At 44.3% G+C, this 9,530-nt stretch overlaps 1 protein-coding gene across 1 annotated transcript; it reads right to left on the reverse strand.

Moving 5' to 3' along the window:
- Positions 1 to 4,499: 4,499 nt before the first annotated feature.
- LOC119221062 (peripheral myelin protein 22-like) lies at positions 4,500 to 7,279 on the reverse strand. Its single transcript, XM_037477476.2, has 5 exons — positions 7,132 to 7,279; positions 6,207 to 6,298; positions 5,941 to 6,034; positions 5,689 to 5,829; positions 4,500 to 5,573 (listed from the first exon to the last, which is right to left on the reverse strand). The coding sequence occupies exons 2-5, from the start codon at positions 6,282 to 6,284 to the stop codon at positions 5,419 to 5,421; spliced, it is 468 nt and encodes a 155-aa protein (XP_037333373.1). The 5' UTR covers positions 6,285 to 6,298; positions 7,132 to 7,279; the 3' UTR covers positions 4,500 to 5,418.
- Positions 7,280 to 9,530: the final 2,251 nt, after the last annotated feature.

Raw genomic sequence — 9,530 nt, forward strand, 5'->3', positions numbered from 1 at the left:
TTCATGCCAGCCGCTTTAAAAAGCTTTTCTGGCCTCCGCGCTGCTTACACTCTCCAGTCTCTTCCATACAACACTATTTAAAGCCCTGGTTGGGAATTCTTACACTTTCATTCGATTTGCAAATGAAAAGACACTTTAAATCTTTGAGGATATCATTGTATTCATTTAATTTAAACCTTATTAAAATGACTTTGTAGCTTTTTTATATGCTTTATAAAACAAAACGGACAAAGACAAAATCTCTTGTCTCCTATTTATCTCTCTTGCATCGAAGCATTATGACCTTATCTATTTTTCAATTGATGAAAAATGAGGATGACTGGAAGCTTGGCCTTCTAGTGACTTGGAGTTGAAAAAGGAAATGGGTTGTTACATCCAATCAGAGGATGCAGGCAATCCATGGGACTTTACTGCTGACAAATAACATAGATTAGAAAAGTATCCTGGCTTCTGGTGGAAAAGATAGCGTCCTTCTCGACCCACCTGTGGGTTTGTGTGTCTGTCTCTGTGTTTTGGCCGGTGTAAGCAACAAATCTCCTCCAGTTTTTTCCTGAACTTTGGGCAGTGGACTGTTTGCTAAAGGTGGGACTCGAGGTTTCCTCATTACAGACCCGAGCAGCCACCAGGACTGTGATCATCAGTCACCAGAGACGGGTTTCAAGGTTGGGAAGACAAACAAAGACACCCACTACAAACACCTACTTCTTGGCTGGCCTCAACTGCCCGTCCTCTCTTGATATGCACTGGGGGAGGGGGGGGACTGGGGGGGGGGGGGACTGGGGCCACCGGCCAGGGTCAGTGAGGTTGAAATAACACAAGCTACTTCAGTTTGACCCCTCAATTAGTGCACCACCGCCATCCTTCATTTGATCTGCCAGCAGATATCACGTCCGCCTCTCTGGCTTATTTGGCCCACTGACGGATGAATGCCCGTAATTGGATCTTACGCACGTGTGCATGTATCTATGTGTTCATTCATGGCAGGGGTTGTCTGTACCACTGGAAAACGTCCCGTATTGATGCAAAGAAAATCACAAGAAAATAAATGGTGGAACTCACAGGGCATGATTACTGTGCGACACTAATTGTGGGAGAGCTGTACAGAGGGATTTCTCTGTGTGCAATTCTGGCAATTTCTAAAAGACTTTTTAGGAAAGGCCTGAAACAACTCTCCAACTCAAGTTTGTGTAATTAAAGGAGGGTTGTTCGCCTCAGCGTCTCTCGCCCGACGTTGGCTGCGATTGACTCCAGCGACCCCGTAGAAAACGACCGAGTGGCCTCCTCACACCAGTAAAAGAGTGCCAATGACGTGTATGACATCAGAGTAGTCTAACTACTGTTTTCATTTCTGGAATGCGAAGTTCTCAAAACTCACCTTAAATCGTCTCTGTTTGGATCTTGCTGAAGCTTTTCCAATGAGGGCCTATTATATGTTGAATATCCTGTGCACTTTGGTTGAACTGAAAAATTCATGGATATATTTACAAGTTGTATTTAGCTTCTTGCACTGAAATGGGCAGGACGACTCACTGTAGCTCTGACTGTTTGTTAATGGCCACCTGGATGCGTTTATTTACGCGTCAACCACAAAAGAATGATCTTAATTTAGTTTTCATTAGACATTGCTATTAAGAGGTTGTGGTTATTCCACTTATTTCTGTGAGAGTAGGTTAAAAAGGAGCAGTAAGTCCAGTATGATGTGGAAACAACCTAACTCACTTAAGTCTACTAATCTTTTACATAGATCTGTGAATATACACTGTTTCTAAGATTTAAACTCCATTAATATTGGTTATATTCCCTCATTTTGAAATCTGTGCATGCAGTGATCAATCCTGTGTGCATATGTTAAGTTATGTTCATTTTAGCTCATGTGTGCAATTGCACAAATCAGGAGAGCCCCCTGTCATCCTATGTGTCTTCATGTGTTCCTGGGAGTATTAGGCAGAGATTCCTTCGCATGTCGGGGGTCTAAGGCGGATGCAAGTGGCAAGATTTAACAGCAGGGGTCATGGGTCAGAGGTGCCTCCAGGTTCCAAATTTGCAACTTTGCCCAGATCCTGCCCCGGCTGCCATCAAAGTGGGCAGCCAGCCGCTCACTAATGTCTATTTGCAAGACAAAGGGCGAGGAGAGGGGCGGGCACAAAATGGGCTTTGATTCCTCAAAGATTTATGGGCGTGATGAAATCAGCTTTGAATAAACTGGACTTGCCCATTTTCTCTATCGTTTAGCTACATCTGAAGGCTTTTGGGGTTTGTTTTCGGGAGAAAGACACCCGGGACACAAAGGCACCAAATCTAAAGAAAAAGAAGAGACGAGAGCCGTAGCTTCCTCTCAAGTCCTCACATGTCCTATTCAGGGGCCCATCAGCTGGCCGCGGGCCCATTGTCTGCGGTGCCTCACCACCATTGCAGCCTCTCCAGATGAATTTCCAACCGTAGACTTATGGAAATTAGCCTGACGCGTTCCTGGGATACCAAGAAAACCCTCAACCGGCTACATGTGAAGGCTCACGGCTGTTTGTGAAGAAAAAAAAAGAAGCAAAAACATCCTGGTCTCCGTTCAGCAGAGTCGATGTGCGTACACAGCCACGGAAGTACGTGCCCGGCGGACGGTGACGAAGGTGGCTTCCCCTCCATCCCCTCCATCCCCTCTCCCTCCCCATTCTGCAATCCCGGCAGTAAATACTAAGTGCCCCCCGGTGACCCTCCCAGTGATAAATAACCCTTAAGGTTAACAACGTTTGAAATGGAGCTGTGAGGCCATTAAAGGCCTCCGGAGTTTTCCTGACATCTTCAATATGTTATCTCCTTGCCAAGGGACTTAAACCAGAGCAACATTAACTGGACTCTCTTTTGTGTCGGGACTGATGGAGATAGAAAAAGAGAATGCGATTCTCTATCCTCCATCCTCTATGTTTAGCAGCAATGAATGTATGATAATCCCACCGGTTAAGATGTAACACGATTTAGTGTATGTGATTCTGTTCACATGAATATTGTTCTGCAGCCATGCACATGAACATGCAAGTGTTTGCACAGATGGCGATGGGTAGCATGGTACCTTGGAGTCTGGTAGGAGGCTAAAAAAAGGTTGGTGTGTATCCTCCACGGCTGCTGGTGATGTCTGGTAACATTTGTGGTCTCTGAAGATTAGTGACGTATTCAAAGTGAGATTAAACCAACATTAAGCTTTCAAAGCATCAGTATTTTCAGTAGATAATATATTCACATAGGATATTTACTAGCACTATGTAATTAATAATGTAAAGCTTTGTTTACATGCAGACACTAGGACATTTTCATTATTATTCAAACAGGAAGTTCAGCATTGTTTTTTTTTGCTGCTCACCGTGACCTTTCATTCTGATGTCAAGTCCGAGACATCCAAAAAATGCTTTTGATTAAACAGCAGAATCATATTTAGTAATCCACTGATCCGAATTCGGAGAAGGAGCATGAGAAAAGATTGATGTCACGTTGACCCAAAATCAGAAAAAAAAGGGAGAGGAAATATATCTTCTTCCATTTGGGAGACACACACACAACATCCACAACGTTAAAATAAGATAAGAAGTGTGTTGCAGTCTCCACCTAGAGGACAAATAGGCAACATTCACTCAGTGACTGCTGAGCTGCTTTATGAAAGGGAAACTCCTGTAGTGGGATACAAGTACATTTACTCAAGTACAATTTTGAATTTGTATTCCTATTCATACTTCTCTCTATGAGAGGTAAATATCCCACTTTACAATTTATTATCGGATTAATGCAAATATATTTTAAGAAATGACTCATTATATATTAATATAGATTAAGCGGCAGCAGTAAAGATAAGTGGAAATTATTTACAACATTTCTGATGCTCAAACATAAATACATAATTATCTGGTAAACGTCTCGGGGTGTGTTTTATGATATCTGATTAGAAACAAATGTTATTGCCTTGGATTTAATTTTGCTTGGCTAATAGCAGATAACATGCATGTCCTCCAGCTGTAGTCTGTTGGTGCTGTTTGTAATCTGTAGTTCTTTGTCTGGATAAATGTAAATGAAAGGCCATTTGATGAACTGCTTTACTGAGCATTTACTTTTATCAGAAATCGGTTCACAAAATAGTGATTTTTAACCTTTTGCGCACTTTGATGTGCCTCAAAGTCTCTGAGAGCTCCTTCTGCAACTCAATTGTATTTTTTCACCAAATGAAATACAACATGTGCAGATGTTTCACCAGCATCCGTGGTTCTCTGAGCTTTGACGTTGTGGTGTTGGGTTTGTTGCAGTTCCACCATGTGGTGCAACTAAGCCACTACGAGTCGGCGCTTTTCTCATCTCAACATAGCCTACAGGTATAAATTCAGAGAAAAAACACACTGGACAAGAAATAAGAAGAACGAAAGTATCACTTTGTGGTGTAAACACCAAATGTGTACATGCACTATTTAACTCAACCAACCCGGTGCATAAAGCTTGACTTTTACACACAACAGTGAGAAGGATTTATTTCAAAGGGTTTATTTTGAAGAATACTGACAAAAATCAAACTGGGGTTTGTACATAGCAAATAAATCACAGGACATGACATAGTTGCAACAGAAAATAGGGTATACAAGAATAGTAGATAAAAAGCACCATTTTTTTTTAAACTAGATTACAAAATGCTAGAAAAAAAGGGATATGAAGTACAAGGATAATTCAGAAAAACTTCATGAGTAGATTAAGACTCCTTAGGGTTACTTTTTAAATGTCTGTATGGTTTCTCATTTCCTTCAAGAACAATACAGCTACGCTATGTAAGGCACATGATTCAAAGCATTGGGCACAACAATGAACAAAGCTTCATACTCTGGCAGACTAAGGGACATCTCTTTGGCACAGCTGCATAGTTTGTGAGCGATTCAATCACTTAAATGAGCAAGACAATGTTAACTTGACAACACCTATGTACAAAATGTATTTAAAAATGTTATAAATATGTCTAAAAACCACAGACACTATGTACATCTTTGTACTGAAGTAAGGCAGAGATTGCTCATCTTTGCTATCCCACAAGATGGATTCGTGGACGTCGGGTGCCAGAAGGCAACAAAAAAATCAATCTCACGCCAACACACTTATAAACACATTTTGGAGACAATCTGTCACTGCAGGAGAACGTGTAGCAACACTGTCATGATCAATAAAAAGCAAACAGGTGTAATGGTTTCCTGTATGTGATGGGGATATATTGGATACTGCAATACAGCAAATATGGATCCCCAGCAGTGACAAATGTCTCCATTTAATGTTTAAAATGACACATGCACTTTTGTTCGTTTGTGATGTCAGTCGATGGTCTGTGGGCAGTAGGCTCAGTGTGATGTTGTTGTAAGGGGTCACCTTACTACCCCCTCCTCTTTCCTCCTCCGCTCTCTTTCCTCATTCCTTCTTCCTCAGGACGATGTAAATGAGGCCGCTGATGAGACACAGAGGGAAAGCCACCCACGCCAGCACGTATGCGTAGCCGAATTTTACGCCGGGTGTATCGGGACTCATCACCGTGTAGATGATCGCCGCGCACATCACGAACACACCTAGGAGAGACAGGAAGAGAGGTGAGAGGGGGGGGGGCACGTTGAAGGGGACGCAGGTGACCTCGCTGGCCCCCCGGGGTGTGACCCCGTCAGCGCACGATGATGTCATACTCACTAGCCAAGATCTGGAAGATGGCGGTGAAGAAGAAGCGTCCGCCCTTGACCAGCTTGAACAGCTGAAACAAGAATGCAATGAGGGAGAAGAAGCAGAAGAGCAGGGACAGGATCATGAGGGCTTGCACGGCCTGGATCCAGTCTAGAGGACAGATGGAGAGCAGGGATTTAAACTCCTTCAGGACTTTTCCATGTCAAAGGCAATGAAGGAATAGCGTCTGTTGTTGTTTTTTTTTGATGAAGGCTGACGAACCGTCATTGCTGGCTGGCTTGCATTGGTAGAGTCCGTTCTCTGTCATGCAACTGTACCATAGATCTATGGTCTTAAACCCATCCACAGACCAGGCCTGGAGAACACAACAACACAGTGACATGAAAACAGGACTGTATTAACACTCATGACACTTACGATAAAAGTCTAGCTCATTCACATCACGCCCCCCCCCCCCCCCCCCGTTCTATCCTGCATCACAGCGCTGTATGTGAATTGGATAAAGAGGAGCAAACAGGAAGACTCACACTGGTTGCCGTCGACACGATGAGAAGGATGAGAATGCTGATGTGCAAAATGAGCACTCCGAGCAGGAAGAGCAGCATCTTTTCAAGTAGAGCTAGAGTGATACATGAGACACAAAAATAAGTCAAGCCACAATAACCCCCCCCCCCCCCCCCCCACACACACACACACACACACCCACAAGACAAACACGTTAGGCGAACGCGTTGATATCAGCTCATCTGGACGCTAGAGGGCGCCATTGCATCACTTCTGCACCAACCGCAGTGTTTAGCTTACTGTGAAAGTATCCGCTTACACTCAACCGTAAAAAGAGGGAAGGAACTATCATTTCTTCTCGACGGGCCTATAGTGGTCAAAGTTGAGTTTAGAGTCAGCCAATGAAACCGAATCGATTCTTTTTTTCTACTTTTTTTTTAACCTTTTCTCAATTTTTAATAAGTCCAAATGGTTCAATTACGAGTCATTGATTCACGCCACGCGTGTTTGCAAAACGAGTGAAGAAGAAGAAGGCTCGGCGCGAGGAGGTCGACGTGAATAAGAAAAGGGCGACTTGATCAATGCGTGCTGCTGGACAGCAAACCGGAGCCATCTGCACGAGGAACAACATTCCAGCGTAGTGCCCGGCGCGCGCGAACCGCGAGCTTTCTACGGGGACGATACCCCACGCGAGACGGCCGCGTAACGCTAACACGAGTCACTCAGATAGGGTTTTTTTTTCTTCTTTTCCTGCGCCATAGAAGGACATCCAAAGTCTATTTTAAACTCCCGGGGAGGGAAGGGAAGGAGGGGGGGGGGGGGGGGGGGGGGGGGGTTTACGTCCTGCTGTGTGATTCGAGAGGAAGAAAAACATCTCAGTCAATGAAAAGAAAACCAGGTTATTGGGTAAAGCAAAAAAAGGAACTCCAATACATTACTCCAACTTACAAATAGGCGTAGAAGTATCCGTAAAAAAGTGCTGAGAGTTGGGACGAGTTTCAGCGAGGTTATGCTTCTCCCGACTTGTTTCTCCGTAGCTATTCCAGATGTGGTGCACACGCCCCAGCCGGACTCTGTCTCCGCCTTAACACCGCCCCGCAGCCCCGTGCACGTCACCAGGGGCCCGTCTTAAAACCTCGACCTTTTTTTTCTTCTTCCCGTGCAAGCCTATCATCTGGATTGTTCTTCTATCCACATGATTGCATGCAGATTCCTACGCGCAAACCACAAAGCTTTGAACATATTGAGAGGCACTGTCTCCGCAGTTATGCCCTAAAAACGTCCTGTTATTTCGCTCCTTGTAATAAAATGATGACCTAAACGGTCAAATACCAAAGAAAAAGGCACGACTTAACTGTTAAATGTTCTGCAACAAGTAACATGTTTTTTTTGTTCCTTTATAGACACCTGAAATCCTAACAAACTGACTAGCTGTCAACATTAAGGTTGGCTCCTGATGTTCGTTTCCCAGATGGTTGGAAGTAGCTGGACAGGCCTGTGACACCCCCCCCCCCCCCCACCCCCGTTGGCCGGGACAGCTGAAACGTGCACACTGGGCTTCCAGAGGTGTTTTGTCCAGAGGCTGTGTGTGTGTGTGTGTGTGTGTGTGTGTGTGTGTGTGTGTGTGCGTGCATGCGGGTGAACAGACCAGCCCTCCCGAATGCCCAGAATGCCTCTGTGTGTGAAGCAGTCTGTTTACTCCCGCGTCCCTCGTCCCCCCCCCGCCGTAATTAGGCCTCACGATGTTTCGGTCGAGCTAAAATGGACGGGACGGCTCGGGTCTCCACGCCACACATGACTCAGGGATGAGTGGCCCTGCGTCTCTGATTGGCACTGTGGCCTCCCCACACCGCTGGCTCACACGTGGCACCGTAGTAAAACCCAACTGGAATACAAATGGCCGCAGTGACAGGAGCACACATTTCCTGTTTTGAACCCAACCGAGTACAAACGTGATAGTAGTCTGCTGCTCCCATCGGAGATCTGCCTCTCTCTCTCTCTCTCTCTCTCTCTCTCACCAGTTTCTGGCACATCAGTTGGATTCCTGTGGTCAGTGTTAGTAAAGCGAGGGGAGGAACTGTAAGCTGCTGCTGCTGAGGCTCGCCGCGGGATGCTCGGTGAGGCAGAGAGAGAGAGAGAGAGAGAGAGAGAGAGAGAGAGAGGGCTCTTTGACGACCACTCATCTGGACGTGATGCTGTTTGTGAAGATGTAATTGGTCCAGTGGTCAAGTGGAAGGCAGCGTCAGCACCCACGGCAGCGTGACAAGTCAAACCTGGCGGCCCCGCTGGAGCAGGTGTGTGTGTGTGGAGAAATGTCACAGTGGTCTCTTAATCAGGGCAGGATTCACATGCAATCCTGTACCACTACTCACAAAGTGGCTATGTATTTATATATATATATATATATATATATATATATATATATATATATATATATATATATATATATATATATATATATATATGTATATGTATATATAGCACTGCTAAAAGGACGGTTGTTTTCCTTTGAACTTGAGAAATCCGCAAAAAGAATAACATCAAAGAAGTGGTGTACAATTATGAAGGTATCCCTTTCATTTTCACAGCAGAAAAACAGTGAATCCTATTATTGTAACAACACTATATAAGATGTGTGGGTATAGTTAATCGCACATTATCCTCCATGCCTCATAGTGCCAATTCCTTTGACTTAAAATCTGTGTGATGTCAGCGATAGCTCAACCAAACCTTTGAATAAGTTAGGATATTTGTTACATGGCTGAAAGCTTCCAAAACTGTTGACGCCCAAACCTGATGAAGGAAAACACACAGCTTCTTTTTGCTTTCTCTTCTTTCTACCGCCGGTAACCATGGCCACAGCCTTTGTGGCGAAGTTGAAATTCAAAACCGACACACCCAGAGATTGTCCAGGTGAGCTGTTTTAGAAAGTCAAACGCCTTTTGTTGTAAACTGGAGTATTTTCTGTTTGCTTAAACGGACGTCATCGCCTTGTGGAGTTAGAGTGCTGTTTAAAAAGTACCTCAAGCAAAACAGCTGACCCAGAAAAAAACCCACAGAGTCGTCACAGTGAATTCATTGTTGTTTACTGAATATGCATTAAAAAAAAAAAAAAAAACTCCAGCCGTCACTTTATTGGAAACCAAACCAACCGAAACATCTCCTGTGTTAATAATGCACATGAATTCTACATCACTACAGTTTTTACATTTTGGAATCTCACGTTTCTTTTTGGAATCAATGCAAATGGTGTCAGTTTGTGTTTGTTTACTCACAACTACAGTAGGCCAGTGGTTAAACCTTAAGTCAAAGTCAGGACTTGTGTCGCAGCGGAGGCGTGTAAAGCA

This window comes from Pungitius pungitius, chromosome 12, assembly GCF_949316345.1.
Source record: "Pungitius pungitius chromosome 12, fPunPun2.1, whole genome shotgun sequence".
NCBI classification, from domain to species: domain Eukaryota; kingdom Metazoa; phylum Chordata; class Actinopteri; order Perciformes; family Gasterosteidae; genus Pungitius; species Pungitius pungitius.